This window comes from Heteronotia binoei, chromosome 21 (genome assembly GCF_032191835.1).
Source record: "Heteronotia binoei isolate CCM8104 ecotype False Entrance Well chromosome 21, APGP_CSIRO_Hbin_v1, whole genome shotgun sequence".
In the NCBI taxonomy this organism is placed as follows: Eukaryota; Metazoa; Chordata; class Lepidosauria; order Squamata; family Gekkonidae; genus Heteronotia; species Heteronotia binoei.
In genome coordinates, this window is record NC_083243.1 from 39,457,624 (window position 1) to 39,480,692 (window position 23,069).

At 43.4% G+C, this 23,069-nt stretch overlaps 1 protein-coding gene across 1 annotated transcript; it reads left to right on the top strand.

The window, feature by feature from the left end:
* The first annotated feature begins 1,329 nt into the window (after positions 1 to 1,329).
* GPR68 (G protein-coupled receptor 68) lies at positions 1,330 to 22,438 on the top strand. Its single transcript, XM_060262005.1, has 2 exons — positions 1,330 to 1,590; positions 21,140 to 22,438. Exon 2 carries the CDS (start codon positions 21,244 to 21,246, stop codon positions 22,333 to 22,335), a length of 1,092 nt encoding a protein of 363 aa, XP_060117988.1. The 5' UTR covers positions 1,330 to 1,590; positions 21,140 to 21,243; the 3' UTR covers positions 22,336 to 22,438.
* The last annotated feature ends 631 nt before the right edge of the window (positions 22,439 to 23,069 follow it).

Genomic DNA, 23,069 nt, shown 5'->3' on the forward strand with positions numbered 1-23,069 from the left:
GCTGGCACACTGGTTAGAATGCTGGAACATGGAGACCCAGGTACCATAGGGTTGTGAAGTTCACTGCCTGCAAACTACATCCTTGCCCTTCCTCACTGAGGAAATTTTGCTGGGATAAAGATCCCACTGGCTGGAATTGTTAGCATGTCTCTGATAGGACAGAACTTTCAAAGAATTCTGAAGGCAACTAAGGGGGGGGGAGCTGCTTCTTAAAATGGCTTCTCTGATAAATTAGGACATAAAAGATGAAATAGTTGTAAAAATTGTTAGTGAGTGGGCAGCACTGTTTGATTCTCCCCTTGGCTAATTTTAATCTTTCTGGTTTGGGACAATGTGATGGGGCAAATGGGGGCAAAACAATTCCAGGCATACCTGAACGGCACGTCTGCCCTTGACTCGGCCTGGTTTGGGGCCCAAAATAGCTTTGGTTGCTCTGGTGCTTGCACATGGCTCAAGATCATGATCCCTGATGTTCTTTCTTGATCTTTCTGTGAACTTTGACCCTGTTGATCATTCTATTTCACAGAAGCATTTGGATATAATATGGGCCATACAGATGGCTTCTTAGTCTTTTTTCTGTCTGATTAGGCTTTGAGAGTTTGCATTGGGGATGTTGCATCTCTCTCCTAGTGACTGGATTTTTAGAATTCCTTGTTTGTAATCTGGTTTATTGCAGTGTGAACTGGTTTTGCTGTACTGCTGCTGCTGTTGTAATTTTTAAAAATGTAGTATTTTTGTGCGATGGTGCATTGTACCTGTTGATGTTTAGTCTTTGTTGGTTTTAAATGATCCTTTTAGAAGGATTACCTTCCCTTAGCTTAATGAAAAGGCCAGATATAAAAATAAATAAGCCACCACTGAGCTATGACACTTCCTACAACAGAGCCACAACAGTTGCAAATTCTGCCTCCTTTCTATTTTCCTCCCTAAACTTTCCCCCTTTTGAGTTCTCTCCTATAAGCTCCGAGCCAGTGATGGTCAGCACTCTATTACACAAAGGCTAATACTCAGTTGCCTCTAGCAGGTTGCCACTAATACTTAATTCCCTGTAGTAGGTTTCCTACTCTATTGCTCTCCTTTCCAATGTCCTGTGCTGTGTCTTCACCCGTTACCCAGCTACTGGCTTGATGAACTGATTGCTACTTGGTTAAATTAGTGCAATAGTCACCCCTGGTTGCTTAACAGCTGGCTTGCTTGTTGTGTGTACACACCCCATGTTTGATTGGACCCTAGCAACATCTACTCCCTCTCCCATGACCTAAGCAATTGTTAGCACCTGCCATTTGTTCCCAGCCCAAGTCTATTTGATACCATCACCAGCAACAGTTGGATAGACTGCTAGGGAAACTAACCAGGTGAACCTCAGGAGGAGACACAAAGGTTGTTCACCAACCCCTCCACCACAAATAAGAGCACTCTAGTGATCAAGAGAAATGGCAAGTCTCCTTAGGTCCCATCCCAAAAAAGATATTCAAATATAGCTATTGTTTTTAAAAAGGACCAGAGTCTAGGAGAAGAATGTCGCAAGGTGTTTATGCTTGGGGAGAAGGAACAGACTGGAACCCAAGCCATGGGAATGTGAAGACAGAGGTAGGCATCAGCAGGGGCTTTTCTGTAGAAAAAGCCTAGCTGAAACTCATTTGCATATTAGGCCACACACCCCTGACACCAAGCCAACCAGAACTGCGTTACTGTGTGTTCCTGCTCATCCTGCCCTGGGCATTAGGCTGGTTCTCCTCCTATGAGCATAGTTTCACATGGGAACAGAACACAGTTCGAGTAGGTAGTACCTTAGAGACCAAAAACATTTTTCAAGGTATCAGCTTTCACGGATCAAAGCTCACCTGGGAAATTTGGTTGGTCTCTGAGAAGCTACTGGACTCAAATTTTGTCCTGTTTGTTTGAGAGTTGAGAGGAGGAATTGTACACTGGACCATCACCTGTTTAGACTTCTGTTTTGTATCCCAGCTGCAGTTCAAAGGGACAAAAACCAGCTACCTTGAAGCTTACTGGTTGGATGCACAGGCATCCTTAGCTGGCGGTGTATCTGGCAAACAGGCCTTAAGCCATGGGCACCGGCAATGCCACCCTGTCATTTTCACCTTTTCCCTCTCCACAAATTGTATTTTAGTATGCAAAGCCTCATGGTGCAGAATGGTAAAGCTGCAGTACTGCAGTCCGAGCTCTCTGCTCACAACCTGAGTTTTATCCCGGCGGAAGCTGGGTTCAGGTAGCCGGCTCGAGATTGACTCAGCCTTCCATCCTTCTGAGGTCGATAAAATGAGTACCCAGCTTGCTGGGGGGAAAGTGTAGATGACTGGGGATGGCAATGGCAAGCCACCCTGTTAAAAGACTGCTGTGAAAATGTCGTGGTGCGATGTCATCCTAGAGTCGGAAACGACTGGTGCTTGCACAGGGGATTACCTTTACCTTTCTTTAATGCAAAGGTGGCTTCCACTGCAAAGCAGGAACATAGTCTTGACACTGTAGATCAATTACTGTGTTCTTCTGTGGCATTTTCCTCCATGGTTATCACCACTTGTGGTGATATAGTTAAGCAGATGAAGTAAATGTCTGTCTTGCTGTCTCTCCCCTGCTCACCTATGACCATCCAAAATACCTTTCCATAGTCCAGTTAGTGTTAGTTTGATACACTTTGAATACTGTAAACTAATTTGCAATGCAGCATATGGTTTTTGTAGGTTACAGCTTACTTCTTCAAGACTATTAATTATGAAAATATGAGGCTTTTATCTGGAGGGAAAGGATGTTCCCAGTTGGATATTTGCTTATAAACACAGTCTCTTTGCTCTGGACAAGTTACATGCAGAGCACCAGCAGGCTAGCCGAGCCAACTTCTGATAACCGAGAAAGACACGCTGTCCCAGAGGAGGAAAGAGCAAATTGATGGCACTGTTGAAACTCCCTAATGATGTGCTGCTTGTGTTTTTATTTGATGAGAAGCACGTCTTCAACGCATTAATTCTAAAGCTTGCAGCAGATTGCATGTGTTTGTGTATTTTTGCTTTGCAAATACTATCCTAATAAGAGTTACGGCACTCTCTGGAAAAGTATACATCTGCTTTTGACTGCTTTCGGGTAGGTTAATAGAAGCAGCAACAACAATAATACTCTCTGCAAGTAATAAACATGATGTGGTTCAGTGCATAGGCAGATTATGGCATTTGTAACCCTTTCTCTTCCTAAATAAATAAATATAGTATGAACTCCATGGATTTGGGGGGAGGGGCAAATCCAAGAGCAATAATCTAGTTCCCTCATTTTGCCTCAAAATGTGTTTGGAATTTGTATTTTCTCCACATGAATTGCTCCATATAATTTTATCCACATGAATTTCTCCACAGAAGAAAAATGTAGTATCTGGAACAGCCCTATATGAAATAGTGGGGGTATTATGTGAACAGAGCCAGTTTGGTGTAGTGGCTAAGTGTGCGGACTCTTATCTGGGAGAACCAGGTTTGATTCCCCGCTCCTCCACTTGCAGCTGCTGGAATGGCCTCGGGTTAGCCATGGTTCTTGCAAGAGTTGTCCTTGAAAGGGCAGCTTCTGTGAGAGCTCTCTCAGCCCCACCCACCTCACAGGGTGTCTGTTGTGGTGGAGGAAGATAAAGGAGATTGTGAGCCACTCTGAGATTTGGAGTGGAGGGAGGGATATAAATCTAATATCATCTTCTTCTTCTGGTAACTCAAAATGAGTCCTTGAAATTTGGACTTGGGTTTGTAGGCTGCTGCTCCATTTATGCTGACTTAATCCCATACCACTCCAGAACTGCTGGAATGGGTGCAGCGGGTTGATTTCATGGGTATATCCCAGTCTAGAATTACAACCCCTTGTGTTGTAATGAGAAAGCAAAAGGGTGATGGTGGCTCTGGGAGTGGTTTTGAGCAGGGATCTCTGCCTGATGGTAGCACCAGTCAAAACCAGCACTCACTACAGTCAGCTGGAGGCTTCAGACCACACGGAAGCTCTTCTAAAGCTTCCTGTAGGCCTAAATGCCATTGATTCTAAAAGATTCCAAGTGTGCCTAAAACTGCTTTCAAAGTTATTTCAATGATGCAGTAGTGGGGCTTTTATTCCTGATCAGCCCTCAAATTAGAGGGCTCTGAAGTACATTGAGCAAAAGAATTTTCTGTGCAAAAGTTCCCAGTATACAAGCTTCAAGACTGCATATCTGACTTGATCTAAGATTTTGCACATGGTATACAATTTCTTTCACTCCTCCTTCCTAAAATTAATTAAGTTCAAAAGATTTCTATGGTGAAATAACATAAGAAGAGGCCTGCTGGATCTGCCCAATAGCCCATCTAACCCAACATCCTGTCTCACACAATGGCCAACCAGTTCCTCTGGACATCCACCAAAAGGGCATAGAGGCCTGATGTCGCCTCCTGGCTCTGGGATTCAGAGGTTTAGTGCCTCTGAACATGGAGGTTTCCCTCAGTCATCATGGCTATTAGCCAGTGATAGACCTATCCTCCATGAATCTATCTAATCCCCTTTTAAAGTTGTTTATTCCTGTGACCAGCACTACATCCTTTGGGAGCAAATTCCATTTTAATCACTCTCTGTGTATAATATTTCCTTTTGTCTGTCTTGAACATGCTGTAAAGATGTCACTACTGTACACTAGCCTCAACAACTGAGGCTGAAATTTTCGATGGGTTATTCAGAAAGTCCAAGAAGGCACTGGCCATTTTTACCGTTCTACTGACAAGAATGAGAATGCAACAGAAGCAGGCCCCTAATATGATCTCACCATATCACTCTGGTTTTAAACTATGAACAAGCTTCATCTCCTCTACTGCTGCCACACACTTCTCAGTACTGTTACTATTAAAGTTACTACCCATGTATGTTTGCCACAATACTGCCACCGTACTTTCCTTGTTGGTGACACAGGTATCAGCACAAGGTCTGATGTCACCACCAGAGTATTTCTGTGGGTCTGGATCACTCTGGAGACCTGGTAGACTGGATGGAAGTAGAATCCATCAGAGCCATTAGTGGTCTGGAGAAGTTCTGTCCCCTTTCCACTTCTTCTTCACTGGGTAACCCTCTGTCCTGTGTCTACCCCACCTTGGATGTTTTCTCTCCCCTTGAAAAATTTCTCACTACCACTTATATCTCTTTCCCACTCCCTTCACTTTGTTTTAACCATCCAAGACCCAAACTGTCTAAGGAGTTGTCCAGCATCGTTGCTGAAGACTGGCTTGTCCTTTCCTTTTCCAGGTACCTTATGAAGTGTGGCCAGGGGTGTGGACTGAAGGGCAGGACTTGCAGTTTGAGACTTCAGACAAGCCAGCCAGTGTCTGGGACCAGCCCAGGATGTAACCGTGGCTTTTTTGTGGCTTACTGCTCTGATATAGTCTTTTCCCTTGTTGTGTAAGCCCTTTTGATTTGATTTTATATATTCAATTTTCAGCCTGCCCTTCCCACAAACAGGCTCAGGAATGGCTCTCTTCAGGGGGAAAGGTAAAGATAGTCCCCTATACAAGCATCAGTCGTTGATTGCTGATTTATGTATTTACACCTTGCTTTTCAGGGGGGAAAGCAAGGTGTAAATATATAAATCAGCGATCAAGGGGGTGATGGGAACAGGTATGCTTTATCAGGAACCAAGTATCAGGAGTGCAGTTCAAACTGTAAGTTCATTTCTGCAATATGTTTATGTAATTGGTAAAGCCATATATATATTTTTAAATGTCTTGACTCATGAAATAATATGTATGGGAAGGAAGTGTGTGTGTGTGGGGGGGGGGGTGGTAGAGGCTTGTGCCAGACCAAAGAAATTGTGCTTAGGTCCTGGTATCACCCCTCTTTCATGAACTAGGATATACAATCTCTCCTTTTAATTGTTTTCCCTTGAGGTTCAGTGCTAGTTTCATATTATTAGAAGCTGTGCCATTTTCTCCAGCAGACCCCAGTATTTGGTCTTAGGGAAATTACTGGAACAGCTTTCATTTCTAATCTGTAAAATGGGTACAGCAGCAGCAGCATCCTTTAGAGTTGCTGAGAGGTCAAACACAGTTGAGACTTTCATAAGCTAAACTAACAAACTTCTCAGGCAGCTGCAATCCTGCCCTGTTTGTTTAGACAAAGTTGGCATGCAACATGCACTTTAAGAGCTAGCTATATTTGGACTTCATCCATTGTTCGTGTTACAAATGGCTGACATTGGTAGAACTGCAGGAGTAGAACTGAACTGAAAGTCAATTACGTTGGTTGAGCTCAATAGAAAGAGAGTAAGCATACTGAAGGAAACTATGTATTTCTTTTTCACCTAATAGCACTTAAATGACTGCCAACACTCATGAAGTGCAATACTATGTCCTTCTTTCCACTTATCTGAAAAGTGAGAATTCACAGAGCGTGTGCTTCACACAAACAACACACTATAGCACAAAGTTTCCTGTGCACAGAAGCTTATACCCAGAATTAAACTTGTTGGTCTTAAAGGTATCACTGGACTCAAACTTTGTTCTGAAGAAACAGAACAATGCAGCTACCCACCTGAACAACACAGCTACCCACCTGAACACACTATGCCACCAGCCTATTCCTCCGGTCTGCAGCCTCACCCTACCAGGAAGCAGGAATAACCTCAAAGTTAAACTGTTATATTGTGATTTATGAGATTTGAATGTTATTTTAAAACCCTTTTAAACCTTGTACATCTGTACATGCACCTTAGTTTAGAACTATCATAAATAGGTGAGTCCCTTGAGTGCAAGTCCAAACCAGCCATTAGTTGTTGGCTTTCTGAAGTCTGTGCATCTAAGAGATTTACTGGAGTCATGATTCTGTCATACTTCCCTCCACCACATCATATAGTTTGTATAGGATGGCTGTCCTTTACTTATAATTTTTATATTTCTTAGAAGTATAAATATCTCTCCCATTCTAAAGCAAGAAGTGCTTAAGGATCGATTACATCTTTTTTAAAAAAAAAAAAAAGCATTAAGCATTACCGTTAGGGATGCTCAAAACTTTGTGGTGAGCAGGGGTGGAATTCTAGCAGGAGCTCCTTTGCATATTAGGCCACACACCCCTGATACAGCCAATCCTCCAAGAGCTTACAAGGCTCATTTTTGTAAGCTCTTGGAGGATTGGCTACATCAGGTGTGGCCTAATATGCAAATGAGCGCCTGCTAGAATTTCACCCCTGGTGGTGAGTATGTTTGGCAGGTGAACATACCATCAACGTACATGATCACTTCTCTGTTGTCCAGCTTGAGCAGCAGGGTCTAGGATATGGTATTCCATCTCCAAGTGCAAAGACCCCAGGAAGGGCACTTACAAATGGCATTTGCTTGACAGTGAGCCCTACTGAGCCCTACGGGGAATGGGCGGAATAGAAATATACTAAAATAAAATAACAGCGAAATCTGGTTGGTGCCCAATAAATCCAGTGTTACTACTTTACTTCATATTTTGTGCCTATTCTTTGCTGAAAGAAAAAAAACTGTATGTGCATGATTATATTGTGCTGAAGCCTGTTGACTTCCTTGCATTTGCTGTACTTTGGAGATGGTGATGGTTCGAGTGGGGAAAAGCTCCAAGAGCTAACTGGCTGAGTGCTTATTACAAGAGCTGGTGGCTGGATGGCCATAAACAACAGGTTGTAAGTTGCAACATGTCCCAGGGAGACCTCATTTGGTGGGTACCAAAGTAAAGGTGTGTGTGATTCTTCAGAACAATCCATTTTAAGAAAGTGTTTCAAAGAAACTTTTCCAAGGACAGAAAGAACATAACTAGAAAAGAACTGCTGTGGTATAACGGGCTGAAGTTGGCTGATCCACTTTTCCTGGGTCTGTCCCCAGGCAGGGTTGAAAGAGACAATCTGGGAGTTCTGTGCTTCCTAGATCTGTGTGGGTGTAATTCAGACTGAGACCTTGCACACAAGGAGAGAGCTTAAGCCTCTCCCCTACCCTACCCTGCTTACATTTTCCCACCTGAAACAGCCCCATGCTTTCTGATAGGCTACATGTTAAGTGTTCCTGAAGAAGAGGGAAGCAGCAGCTCTCTGGGGCTGTTTCAAGTTAGGAAAATAGAGGGTTTACACCTCCTCTCCCTGCATGCTGTGTGATCCCATTTCAAAGCAGGTTTGTGCACACTTTCACCACTCAGAAACTGCAATTGGTATGGAATCCAAAAGGTTACTTCTGTTTGCAGACTCTCCATTGGTTAGTGATCACTTACTAGATTCAGTTCAAGATGCTACAAAACCCTTAATCCACAGTTCATATATACTTGCAGGACAGCCTCTCCTGCTATGTTCTGCTGGACAGTTCTGATCATCTGAGCAAAGCCTTCTGAAATGCCTGTTCACATACATTTTTCTGTAGTGGCTCCTGCATTTTGAAATGATCCCCCTGAGGGTATGAGGAAGGCTCCCATTCTTCTGTTGTTTGGCAAAATGTGCAAAACAGAATTCTTCAGGAGGGCTTTCTTATAGAAGCAGCAACGCTGGAATGTAAATGTTTGACTTAGGAAGTCACTTTTATTAGGGATAAAGTATTTATCACGCTGGTCTTATTTCTTTAAACTGATATGTTGGCAATTAGGCATAATTTGTTCAGGCTTTCTCCCTCTGCTCTACAATTTTATCATACTTATAACCCAGCTTGGGTCCCACTGAGAAAGGTGAATTTTAATGAAAATAATAAAAGATTCCCATTGTTTGTTGAGCAGATCCGGCGAAAGCATATCAGGTAGCTAAGCCCTATAGGCTTAAAAGTCCACTGAGGGCAAATGTTTCATGTAGATCTGTGATCATTTCAGACTTTTATTTTAAATGATAGATTGTGGCCACTGGAGCTGTAATTTCTATACAGAAACAAGTTTTTAAGTCCCTGTAAGTTGTTTCTCCCCTCTATAACCCCAAACTGTTGGAGAAAAAAATATGGGGTACTCTTAACTCCACCCCCCTTGTAATAACAGTAACTTGGAGTTAGTGGTTTTGGCATGGAAAGGAGTACAAGGGACAAGGTCCTGACAGCCAGTTTGGTGTAGTGGTAAGGAGTTCAGACTTTAATCTGGGAGAACCACATTTGATTCCCCAATCCTCCACATGCAGCTGCTGGGTGACCTTGGGTCAGTCACAGTTTTCTCAAAGCTCTTCTTTCAAGAACAGTTATTGAAAGAGCTCTCTCAGTGCCACCTACCTCACAGAGTGTCTGTTGTGGGGAGGGGAAGGGAAAGGAGATTGTATGCCACTCTGAGACTCCAAGTGAAGGGCAGGGTATAAATCCAATCTCTTCCTCCTCCCCCTTCATAAACTGCCATCCTCCAAAAGTGGTTCTGAAGTCAGCATCTATGGGTAAAGTTATAATTGTCTAACTCCTCCTCCAGCACTCCACCATTCCTGGTTAGTGTCCCCTTGGAAATGCAGCCCCAGCAGCTGCAGCCTATAAAAGAAAAAAGTTATTTTAAGGTGATCAAAGGATATAATGTGCTCCCCAAAATAGGGGTATTTCTAGAGAATGACCAGTCAGGTCTCATTTTTATATTACCCTCATGGTTAACAGGTCATTTAGTGGTAAAAATTGTAAAACAAGCTGCCTGTTCAGCAAAAACAACTATTCAGTAATACAGCTGTGTATCCTACAGCTCTGCTCTGCAAAGTTTCGAGTATTCCTTCAGCACAAGCAGCTGTCCTCCAAAATAAAGTGGTTCTGAAGCCACCATCTATGGATAAAGCCATAATTGTCTAACTCTGGCAACCCAGGTTAATCATTCTTTGTTTTTTTTTAAACCATTTTAAAAGCACTTTTAAAATTTGTGATTTGGGGATGTGATGATTGTGTGATTTCTACCATTCTACTCTAGGACTTAGGATGACCCATATACCATGTATTTGTATTGTTTGGCAATAATGTTTTTTTTTTCTTCTGCTGCCTTTAAATGCATAAAGACTCTTCTCCTTTTGCAAGAACCATTTACGAAAACTTGCAACTGTTTTACTATTCAAGTTGCTTCTACTAAAAGGAGTTTGCTGTGAGGTAACTTGTTGTCCATATTCTCCTCGCTGAGGTTGTTCAGCTGTTGCTGGCTTGTGCCCAGTTCTCTTTTTAGTAGGCTTCCTGTTTAACATTGGGTACTTAATTGCATGTTGTGAATGCTGGATTCAGCCTTTGAGCCTCTGCCTAGCTAGGTTTTGTTTTGTTTTGAAGGAAACTTGTTTTCCAAGGGTCTACATCCCTTTAGAAGATTCACTGTCGGTAGGAGGGAAATCAGCAACTGATCCACACAGGAAGAATGAATAATTTATTTTACAATGTATGCAATATAACATGATTTAATATCAGACACTAGGTTTTTACTAGGATTTATTGAATATATTCTGTCCTCTATTTTAAACATTCACTTTGAAAAGCAGCACATTTGGTGCAGCCAAAGATAGTCTCCTTTGGCTGTGGCTGCTTCCTTGGTGTTGTTTTTCTCCTCCCTCACAGCCCTTGGTTTCCTTTCTCCATGGAAAGACTTGATCCACTTACTAGTGAGTACATATTATTTGGTTTGTAAGAGGTTATAGCAGGGTTGTCAAACATGCAGCCAGGGGGCTGAATCAGGCCCTTAAAGGGCTCCTATCGGGCTCCCGAGCAACTGGCTGTCATCTGCTTCCTTCTACATAACACCTTGTTTTGCAGGGCTTGCTCAATTGCATAGGAGCCACAGAGCAAAGCCTTTGTTTTCTCCATTGGCTGAGGCTCCTCCCTTGGGGAGGAAGGGGGAAGGGAGAGCTTGCTTTGCTGGGCTCTCTCAATTGCACAGCAGAGCTACTGAGCCAAGCCTCTCTTCCTTAAATTGGCTGAGGCTGCTCCCTCTCCTGCCCCCCTGGGAAAGGATGGAAAGAGCCAGAGCTTCTTTTGCCCAGCTTCCTGGATCTCATGGGAGAGATACAAAGAAAGCACTTTAAGACCAAGGAGTGCTAATGTGTTAAGCATTTTTATTTTTAAAATGATGTTTTTATTTTAAAAATAAAATCTTTAATTGTGTTTGTCTGTGTCCTTAATAAAGTTTTTATCTCTGCTACCTAATCTTAAATAGGTACACACATGGCCTGGCCTGACATGGGTCAGCCCAACAAGGTCTAATTTATGTCAGATCCGGCTCTTGTAACAAATGAGTCTGACAACCCTGGGTTATAGCATCATTATCTAAGGCAGATTTCAAGATGCTGAAAAATTATTATCTATACAGTCTTGGGTTGTGCTCCTAACTAAATTAAAACCACTAAGAATGTTTCCAAAGAATCACAGAGTTGGAAGGGGCCATACAGGTAATCTAGTTCAACTCTGCTCAATGCGGGATCAGCCTAGAGCAGGGTTTCCCAACCCCACCCCCCTGGTGGCCCAGTTATTTTGGCACTTCTTCGTGGCCCACTAAAATTTGGGGGTGGAGCCAGGAGACTTTGGGGGTGGAGCCAGGATATAAGAAATGATGTACAAACATGCTTAAAACTCTTGCAATATTTTGTTTAGGAAAGGTAGGAGAATAAGGGGATTTTGCAATGCAATTTTAAAAATAAAAATCAAGAAAAAGCACAAGAGTCACAGGGGAAGAAAAACGGGGGGTGGGGGGAGAAGAATGACAGGGAGGGAGAGAGAGAGAAGGAAGGAAGACAGGGAAAAGACTGCCTGACAGAAAACGAGAGAAAGAGAGAGAGAAAGAAAGAGAGAGGAGGAAGGAAGATGGGGAAAAGACTGCCTGACAGACAGAGAGAGAGCAGGAGGAAAGAAAGGAATGAAGGAAGTCGGGGAAAAGACTGCCTGACAGAGAGAGAGAGAGAGAGAAGAAAGGAAGATGGGGAAAAGACTGCCTGACAGAGAGAGAGAAAGAGAGAGAAGGAAGGAAGGAAGGAAGGAAGGAAGGAAGGAAGGAAGGAAGGAAGGAAGGAAGGAAGGAAGGAAGGAAGGAAGGAAGGAAGACAGGGTAAAGACTGCCTGACAGAGAGAGAGAAAGAAAGAGAGAGAAGAAAGGAAGGAAGATGGGGAAAAGACTGCCTGACAGAGAAAGAGAGAGAAAGAAAGAGAGAGAAGGAAGGAAGGAAGACAGAGGAAAAGACTGTCTGACAGAGAGAGAAAGAAAGAAGGAAGGAAGACGGGAAAAGACTGCCTGACTGAAAGGGGGCGTAATAAAAAAATAGGGTTGTTTTCTGGCACCCTTCTGGACATTGAAATTGACCTGGGGTGGGGAAAGAAACTAGGTGTTTGGGAGGAAACTCCCATATTTGGGAGGAAATCCACGGTGTCCTGCCTAGCTTGCCCCCCTTCTCCTTCCTCCCTTCCCTACCCCAGGTCATTTTTAATGTCTGGAAGGGCTCCACTCTGAGCTGTGTAAAGGCAAACAACCCCCCCCCCCCCCCGTCGATCACCTGATCGGGGAGGAAAGCAGCGTTGAGTTCACTCAGCACCCAGGCAGGCCAGTGGCAGCAGGAACCAACCCCATCCCAAAACAGCACTGCTGCTGCAGAGGGTAGAGCCGAGCTCCAAAGCCAGTCTCTCCCCGCCACCAGGAACAGGCTGATTCTAGCACGCTGAAGGAGGCTTGTTAAATTTAAAGTTTATATGGTTAAATTTAAAGTTTTTATATTTATTATTGTATGTTTATGAAATGTTGTTAGCCGCCCTGAGCCTGCCTAGGCGGGGAGGGCAGGATACAAATAAAATTTTACTTACTTACTTACTTCTCCCCCTCCCCTTCCAGAAGGGAGAGAGGGGCGAAGCTCCTCCTCCTCCAGCCTGCTTTTCCAAGAACATTGAATCAGGCTGGTCCCTGATGAAGTGGGTAGGGCCTCCCAGCTTCCTCTGATTGCGTGGGTGGGGGGGGGGCGGAGCACGACTTGGGTGCTGGGGAAAGGAAGGGAGGGGACAGGCCCTGGCGATGGTGGCAAACCGAAGCTCGTCGTGCGGGGGAGGCAAAGGTGACTGAGTAGTGGCGCTGCTCAATAGGGTGGGGGGGTGGCACCAGCGAGGGGGGGGTGTTGGAGGGCAGGGAGTGGAGGCCCGGCTGCTTACAGGCCATGGACCGGTCCCGGTACGGGACCCGGGGTTTGGGAACCTCTGGCCTAGAAAATCCCTGACGTGTTTGTCCAGCTGCTGCTTAAGGACTGCCAGTGAGGGGGAGCTCCCCATCTCCATTGGTAGTTGATTCCACTGTTGAACAACTCTTTTTACTGTAAAAAAGTTTTCCCTAATATCCAGCCAGTACCTTCCCACCCATAATTTAAACCCATTATTCTGAGTCCTCTCCTCGGCTGCCAACAGAAAGAGCTCCCTGCCCTCCTCAAAGTGACAGCCCTTCAAATACTTAAAGAGAGCAATCATGTCCTCCCTCAGCCTTCTCTTCTCTAGATTGAACACTCCCAAGTTCCTCAGAACCTTCCTCATGGGACTTAGTCAATGATCCTCCTCCTTGCTCTCCTTTGCACCCTCTCCAATCTGTCCACATCCTTTTGGAAGGATATTTTTGAATATTTTCATTCACTTCTACTAGATATTAACAGAGACCTTAGATTAAATGTGGAGAATGTACATAAGATTTTTCCATTCAAAATAGTTTACATCAGATTGAAGAAAAGCAGAGGAGGAGGGAGGCAGGGGTGTAAATTCCCTACAAAGATGTGATCCAAATCTGTTGTGTAAGTTCTTTTACAAAGTTGATTTCTCCTGAGCTGGCAAAAAGACTGGTTTACAATTTATAGTCAGAACCGTTATTTGAAAAATAAAATATCTTACAAAGTTCTGGCTACAAGGCGAAAGGAAGCTGAAGAGACAGGAAATTCCAAGTTCAGAACAGTTCATTCCTTTAGGTGATGCAATGAGCAATAACCTGTCTTTATTTGTACAATGAAAAATGTACATTGATGACTAATTACACTATTGCTTGTGTTTCATTTAAATATTGTTAGTTATATTAGAAAAGCGTTTACATTAGAAATATCTGAAATTTCCAGAATACTTTAGTGGTTTCCTCCTACTAAAGGAGAGCTGTAAATTTTTGGTGGGCTGGATATACTCCTGGAAATGGACTTAATGGAAGTAGATCTTTCTCACCATCCTCTCCTTCCACCATGAGCCCCTAACTCCTCCGATAAAACTGCTGGAATAGTCAGGGGCAAAGTAGGCCGCAGCAAGAAGGGAGAATTGGATAACATTTTCCCCACTCTGTAATATTTATGGGTCTACAGGTAAAGACCACAAGAATGAGGAAAGGTATCAAATAAGTTTAATATGATTAGTAGCTAAAAAGCACAGCAATCTCAAAGTCTTCTAAAAGTAAGGTCATTTGACCTTAGTGCAAATATAGAAAGTACAATTTCGGTAACACTGTAAAATGTAAGGGAATGTAAGTTGTCACTACAACTACAGCTGGTGCAGAATGTGGCAGCTAGGCTGTTATTGGGGTTCTCCATAGGGTTGCCAAGTCCAATTCAAGAAATATCTGGGGGCTTTGGGGGTGGAGCCAGGAGACATTAGGGGTGGAGCCAAGATCAAGGTTGTGTCAAGCATAATAGAACTCCAAAGGGAGTTCTGGCCATCACATTTAAAGGGATGGCACACCTTTTCAATTCCTTCCTTACATAAGAGATAATGAAGGATAGGGGCACCTTCTTTTGGGGCTCATAGAATTGGACCCCCTGGTCCAATCTTTTTGAAACTTGGGGGGTATTTTGGGGAGAGGCACTAGATGCTATACTGAACATTTGGTGCCTCTATCCCAAAAAACAGCCCCCCCCCCAGAGCCTCAGATACTCTTGGATCAATTCTCCATGATTTTCTATGGGAATAAATCTCCATAGGAAATAATAGAGCTCCCAGCAGACATTTCCCTCCCCTCCCCCCGCTTTCTGACAACCCTGAAGCGGGGGGAGGGCCTCCAAACCGGGGGATCCCCTGCCCCCACCTAGGGATTGGCAACCCTAGTTCTCCATGTGGGAGCACATTCACTACAAGGTGCTGGTTATTACCTTTAAAGCCCTATATGGCCCTGTCTACCTTAGGGATCGTTTCTCCCCACATGTACTTAGATCTGGAATGCAAAATGTACTATGGATCCCCGGACCAAGGGAGGCAAGACTGAAAACAACTAGGGAAATATCCTTCTCAATCGCTGCTCCCCATTGGTGCAACCAACTGCCTGAGGAGGGTAGAGCCTTGCGGGACCTTGCCCAGTTCCACAAGGCCTGCAAGGCAATATTATTTCAGTTAGCTTTCAACTGAAATTGCTGATGTACTAGCTGTAAAGGATGCCTAAGAATACTGAACGCCATCTGTAACTAAATGGTAATTAGCACCAAATTGTTTATATTGTTTTAACTGTTTAATTGATGTTTGATTTAAATTGTTTTATTGTTACTCTACTGCATGTTGTGAGTTGCCCTGAGCCTGCTTCGGTGGGGATACAAATTGAATAAACTAAACTAAACTTTGAAGCAAATTCAGTTCATGCTCATGGATAGGATTGCCAGGTCTGTGTTGGAAAATAACTGTAGACTTTGGGGGTGGATCTGGGAGAGCGGGGGGTTTGGGGAGGGGCCTAGGCATGGTACAATGCCATAGAGTTCACCCTTCCAAGCAGCCATTTACTCCAGAGGAGCTGATCTCTGCCTGCTGGAGATCAGTTGTAAAAGTGGGAGATCTCCAGGCCCCAACCCTATGAACTTTCTCCAGTCCAGCAAGAGTGAGTAGGGTCAGATTTCCAGGATCTCTCAGAGTTATATCTGTTTTGGTCCTAAATCCCACAAAAAATTAGTCAGACAAGTTAAGGCTTTCTACCGGAACAAATCATAACTGTGATTTGCTGGACTGGGCCATTGTTTCTTTATCTTAGCTCTGGAGGGGCAGCCTTTGCAAGTCATTCTATAACCAACAATTTGATGAGAGAAGTTCTGTCTCTATATAATTACTCAGAATCAGTTTAGACTAGTCCTCAAAGATCTAGAGTAGCATCTGGGAAATTGGGGGGGGAGGGGGAGTTTCAAGTGTCATTTTTGCCATGGATTTATTCTGTGACTGAGAAGACAAAATTTCTTAGGCTAAGTTTCTACCTGAAAATTGGGCATAATTGCATTCCAATTTACAAAGCACTTGTCAAAACAGAATATAATAAAGTTTATAATTGATGCTTTAAGTTAAAAGTAGTATATGAATAGGAAAGTAGGAATAGGATAGTGGGAAACTATTATCTTATGCAGTAGTAGCCAGGTAGAATTTATGAAGGCATAGACAGAATACAGTACATTCTTATAGGATGTGGTAATGGCCAATAGTTTACTTGGCTTTAAAGGGGGGGGGGGAGTGATTGGACAGAGGTAGGTCAACCAATGGCTTTCTGCCATGATTCATGTTCAAATGGTGTAACTATTATTGTGAAATACAATTTTTATTGTAGCAGGTGGTTTGGATTTCATACAAATTTTAAGCTGCATGGTAAATTATCCTCCAACAAGAAATCACAACACGGAAGATCACTTGTTTGCTCCTAATTACTTTCATTTAATTGGGATTTTAAATAATTAGTTTATCTTCCTAAGATTCCTTGCCTTGAAGTTGTTTCTTCGTATCCTTTGATCGCTTAACAATAGAGGCAACTACCCTTGAAATAAAGGATTTGCTTTCAGCAGGGCTGCTGAAAGCCGCCATGGGCCTTTGGACAAAAATTCCATGTTAGCCCTCTCCCATGACCCTGATCCAAAACAAAGCAAATTACTTGGCTGTTACCATAAATAGAATAACAATTGTTACCTGGCTATAAGCCCCATTGAATTAAATGAGACACCAGTCTCTCTCAAGCAGTACTTAACTGCAAAAACACTTTCAAAACATTTCTACTAAATGAAATGGTGGGGGAGCAGACTCACAAGATGCTTAGTAGATCTAACTAAACAGATACCTTAGAAGTAAGCAGGGCTTTTTTTGAGCAGGAACTCATAGGAACACAGTTCCAGATGGCTTGGTATCAGGGTGTGTGGCCTAATATGCAAATGAGTTCCTGCTGGGCTTTTTCCGACCGAATTGGCACATTACCGGCCGGGCAAAATTATTGAGAGGGCAGTAGTGTTACAGTACCGTTACAGTTACAGGGTTTTCTGGATGATGCTTCCGTCCCACCAGTCCTGGGTCATGGGACGGAGACAGTGCTGGTCGCCTTGGTGGATGACCTCCAGCGGCATCTGGATCAAGGCGGCTCGGCGGTACTGATGTTGTTGGACCTATCGGCTGCGTTCAATACAGTAGACCATCAGCTGCTGTCCCGCCGCCTCGCCGACATAGGGATTCAGGGGTTGGCCTTGCAATGGCTTTCCTCTTTCCTTGATGGTCAGGGACAAAGAGTGGCGATCGGAGGTGAACTGTCCCAGAGGCACCCACTTAATTGTGTGGTGCCACAGGGGGCAGTGCTCTCCCCGATGCTATTTAACATCTATATGCGCCCACTTGCCCAGATTGCCTGGAGGTATGGGTTGGGCTGCCACCAGTATGCTGATGACACCCAACTTCATCTACTGATGAACAGATGACCTGACTCTGTCCCAGAAAATTTGGACCTGGCACTGCAAGCGGTGGCAGGGTGGCTCAGGCTGAGTAGGTTGAAGTTGAATCCAGCAAAGACAGAGGTCCTTCACCTGAGCCATGGTGGTCTGGGAAGGGAAATCCCCCTATAAGCCTTTGACAGTGCGCCATTGAAAATGGCGCGCAAGGTCAATAGCTTGGGGGTGCTACTGGAGCCTGCCTTGTCAATGGAGGCCCAGATAGCAGCCACTGCTAAATCCACCTTTTATCATCTTAGGTGGACGAGGCAGTTGGCTCCCTTCCTGGAGTGCGACAACCTGGCAACAGTGATCCATGCAACGGTCACATCAAGGTTGGAGTATTGTAATGCACTCTACATGGGGCTGCCCCTGTGCCGAACCCAGAAACTGCAGCTAGTGCAGAACGTGGCAGCCAAGCTGCTGTTGGGGCTCCCTAAGTGGGAGCACATCCAGCCGAGGCTGTGGGAACTGCACTGGCTGCCAATAGTGTACCGAATTAATTACAAAGTGCTGGTTATCACCTTTAAAGCCCTATATGGCTGAGAATCTGCCTACCTTAGGGACCGTCTCTTCCCATACATTCCCCAGAGGGTACTGCTATCTGGCTCTCAAAATCTTTTGGCAGTCCCCAAGCCAAGGGAGGCCAAATTGAAAGGGCCTTCTCGTTTACAGCTCCCCACTAGTGGAACCAGCTGCCGGAGGAGGTGTGAGCCTTGTGGAGCCTTGGGCGGGATACAAATTAAAGATTATTATTATTATTATTTCTACAAAAAAAGCCCTAGAAGTAAGTCCCATTTTATTCAATGGGGATTAGCACACTGAAAAATGCCAAGGAAACAGCAGGATCACTGAAAAAAAGTTTAACTCCTCTGTAAAAATGATAGGGTTACCATATTTTGAAAAGCAAACAAAGGACGTAGTTCTACTAAATAGGAATATTCCTGACCTTCCAACTGCAGAAGAGGGTATTTTCATCAGTTTTTTTAAAAAAAGCCCAAAAGAGGACGGACACCCAAAAAGAGTACATGTCCTCTAAAAAAAGGACATCTGGTAATCCTAGGACAGGATAACAACATGCTCTGGCTTTTTCATAAGAATAAATAAGAAGCTTCCTTGATCATACCAGAGTAGAGCTGCCAAGCTCCCGGTCCGGGCAGGAGGTTCTGAACCTGCCGGCCCAACTTCCCCCTGCGATGACGTCACCCGGAAGTGATGTCATCAAAATGACAGCGCCCATGTGGGACCACTCTAGGCGTTTCTGGGGAAACTCTAGCCATTTGAGAGGTTAAAACTCTATGGTACAAAAGCCATTGGGAGGTTAAAACTCTATGGTAAAACTCCCAAATGGCTAGTGTCTGGGGAAAATCATAGAGTTTTCCCAGAAATGCTTAGAGCGGCCCCGCACGGGCGGCAGGATTTTGATGATGTAATTTCTGGGTGACATCATTCGTCCCACATGTGCGCGTCGTGTGTGCGAATGTCCCCTGCCTGGGTATGAAGAGGACTTGGCAACCCTATACCAGAGGTTTATTTAGCATACTGTCCTATTTCTCCAACTAGCCAGAGAAATGCTTCTGGGAATCCCTTGCTCCTCCCCAAGGTTGTATTCAAGAGTATACTGTCCCTGAACGTGGAGGTTCTGTTTGGTAACCATAGGCACTCATGGACCTTTCCATGTCCATAAATTTATCTAATCCTCTTTAAAAGTTTTCTAAACCAGCAGATGTCACCTCATAGTAGTTTACCCAGTGAATTATGCAGCATGTATATAAACTGAAACTAAATTGGCTCTTATAACTTGGGGAACCCACTGATCAGACCGTACCTGTCAACATCAGAACAGACCCAGGGCAACATGATTTTACGATGACATCTTAATGTTGTTATTGTGATTTTGAGGCAAATTAGATTTTTAGGCATGAGTTGTATAACTTATGTTGTGACCCCCCACCCCCACCCCGAGCCCACTTTGGCAGAGGTGAGATAGAAATGGAATAAATAAATGAATAAATAAATAACATAAAGACATTCCTGTAAGGCATCCACTATTCTTGATTTATTACCTCTAATACAGTGGGAGGGAAACATCCTTTTTTTTTTTTTTTGCTTTAATTGATTCTTGGAAAGACTGACATAGACGTTTTCTGTTTTACTAGTTGAGTATGTTTTAACTCCCCAGACAGGGAAGGGATGAGAAGGAGGAGGCTGGAAAGGAGGCAGCAACACAGAAGAATTAGGTGTTGGATTGGGAGAGAAATTAAGTCACTCCAGGTTACTTAAGCTTGTGATCCTTCAGGTGAGGCCTAGAGATCTCCTGCTTTTATAACTGATATCCAGCTGGCAGAGATCTGCTCCCCTGGAGAAAATGGCTGCTTTGGAGGGTGGACTGTATGGTATTGTACCATGCTGAGGCCCCTCCCTCCCCAACCTCCCCTTCCAGATACACCCCCAAAGTTGCCAAGTATTTTTCAACACAGAACTGGCAACCCTAAGGTTACCTGATGGGCTTAGGAACATCTTGTAATTGCTCCGTAAATACTTGCTTCAGCCTCGTGGTTTAGAAAGTCTGCAGCCATGGAGAACTTTTTTACAAAATGGCTGCTAAAAAGGGTGGCAACTAGCAAACAGCTACAAAAAGGAAGAGGCTCTGTTTCATCTGTGCCCCAAGTGGCTGCAGTGAAGAACTGCACTAAGAGGAAAATAAATACATTAGTTAAATACAGGATGGTTCTAACTTCTCTGGGCCCTCAAACTGACTTTGAGCCCTGTGAATTTTGTACCCCCAGTTCCCTCCCCACTTGGTGGCCCTGGATTCCAGATAAGGTTTTTCTATAAAACTAAGTATGCTACAAACTGCATTCACTTGATCCTGGATGGATGTCCAAAGGTCATCAAGAGCTATAATCTGGGCTTCATCTTTGTAAGGATTTTTTTTTTTAATTTAAGAAGATAAAATCTGGGTTTGATGCTTGTGCAATTAATATTACGTCCATCTGCCTACCTTTTAACAGTCAAGTATCTGGCTAAAAATCAATGTTTACTGCTATTTCTTTATTTTGTACTAATCTGTTTTTACTAAGTGAATCAGTGTTTTAATGAGGAATTATTCTCATAGACTTCTAACACCATAATTAAGCATAATTTGCTAAAACTACTGGGTGAATTCTATTGGTGGTTGGAAGGAACTAAAAGAAACCCAAGTAATCTAGACACAGATCTTTAATCCATAGCAATTACTAGCAGTTGGTAATCACAATGTCCTGTTGCTCTGAATTGTAAGTGTAATATAGGAGGGCTGGTAATTACCAGCTGCCAATTAACTATAGTTTGTAGTGGGTTTAGTGACAGTGGTAAATAATTATTATAAACTCTAATTTTAATCATGTCAAAGAATTACAAACTGAAGACCACAGATCTACAATTATTATGTATATATTATTGTTGTTATAGATCACTAATTTAAAAATGTGTCCATGCTTGCAATAAATGTTTATCTTTTAAAAAAAAAAATCAGTGAGATAGAATTGCAGATGGCTATGAAAATATCATCAGATTTCATTTCCTTTGTGATTTTTCCCCTCTCAGGTGTCTACATGTAGCAACATTCCTATAAAGAAAAGACAAGACATAATGAAATGGTAGATAAATGCCTTCCCTGCTAAGTTTATTGTGGTCACTGATTACAGAAAATGGAGAATCTTCTAGAGGATGTGATACAAAATAATACTGTGAATTGCACCATCAATCACAGAATACATCAGACATTATCACCTGTGATATACATACTTGTCTTGGTGGTAGGCCTCCCAGCCAACTGTCTTTCACTGTACTATGCCTACTTGCAGGTTAAGGTCAAGAATGAACTGGGAATCTACCTTTGTAATTTGACTGTAGCAGATCTGTTCTACATATTTTCTCTGCCATTTTGGGTCCAGTATGTTCTACAGCATGACAACTGGACCTATGATGAACTTCTATGCAAAATTTGTGGAATCCTCTTGTATGAGAATATTTACATCAGTGTGGGTTTCCTCTGCTGCATTTCAATTGACCGTTACCTGGCTGTGGTGCACCCTTTCCGCTTCTACTGGTGTCGCACAATGAAGGCTGCTATCGTGGTAAGCGCTACCATCTGGACCAAGGAAATTCTGACATGCTGGTTTGTTTTTAAGCACGGCGAAGTGAGTAAGGACTTGGAAAGCCACATAGTGTGCTTTGAGCATTATCCCATCAAAAACTGGGAGCACAACATCAATTATTACCGTTTTGCTGCTGGCTTCATGTTCCCATTTTTTCTGCTACTTTTTTCTTATTGTGGCATTTTGAGAGTTGTACGCAAGAGTCATGGCACTCAGAAGAAGAAAAAGATCCAAATCAAACGTCTGGTTTCCAGCACAATTGTTATTTTCTTGGTTTGCTTTGGGCCATATCATGTTCTACTGTTGGTGCGTAGTCTCTTTGAGAAAAATTGTGACTTTGCTGCTGCAATTTTTAACAGCTACCATTTCTCTCTTTTGCTAACCACTTTCAACTGTGTTGCTGACCCAGTTTTGTACTGCTTTTCCAGTGAGAGCACCTACCAGGACTTTGTCAAAATAGGAGACACCTGTCTAAGGTACCTAAGATGTGTGCAGATAAAAACCGCGGAATCCTACCAGCTGAGCACTCCAGAAACCGTCAGAAAAATCAGAGAAGCTGAGCTGGGTTCAGAGTTGTTAGACGTTGTTCATGAAATGGAGGAAACATCAATCAACACTTTTCCAAAAGGAAAAGCTATCTAATACCTCCATGCATGTATTTGTTCACTTCACTTCTCCTCATTCATTATACCCATAAAGAGATCTACAGTTTAAAAATACAATAAACTATGCTAAGATCTTTCCACATGGGGAATTCCTTAGTTCCTTCAGAGTCATCTAGAGCTTTATCACAGGACTGGGTAATTATACAAATAAGTCATCCTTTGCAGTTCAGTTTAATCTAGGGTTGCCAGCCTCCAGGTGGGGCTGGAGATCTTCCACTTTTACAACTGATCTCCAGCCGGCAGAGATCAACTCCCCTGGAGAAAATGGCTGCTTTGAAAGGTGGATTCTATGGCATTGTACCATGTGGAGGCTCCTCCCCTCCTCAAACCCCACCCTATCCTACATCCACCCTCAAGGTCTCCAGGTATTTTCCAACACAGACCTGGCAACCCTAGTGTAATCCTATGCATATGGTTAACACAGTTCATCTCTTGTCATGGAAAGGATGCGAGGAACTAATAATAATAACTACTGTAGATTTAAGAATGCAAGTGTCCAGGTGAGTAAAGGTCTACCTAGTCTGACATCCTGTTTCCTGCAATGCTTAGGTATCCCCAGAAGGCCTAGAAGAGCTCAGAGCTGCCTCTTGTTATTGTCATCCAGCAACTGATATTCAGAGATGCACTGCCTTTGAACACATTTAGCAATCATGGCTAAAACCAAGAATTTGTGCAACACTGACCCTATGTCCTTTCAAACACATTTCAAAA

What these genes read in the sequence shown, in the direction of transcription:
- GPR68 (XM_060262005.1), top strand. Translation starts at nt 21,244, where the DNA reads ATGGAGAATCTTCTAGAGGATGTGATACAAAATAATACTGTGAATTGC.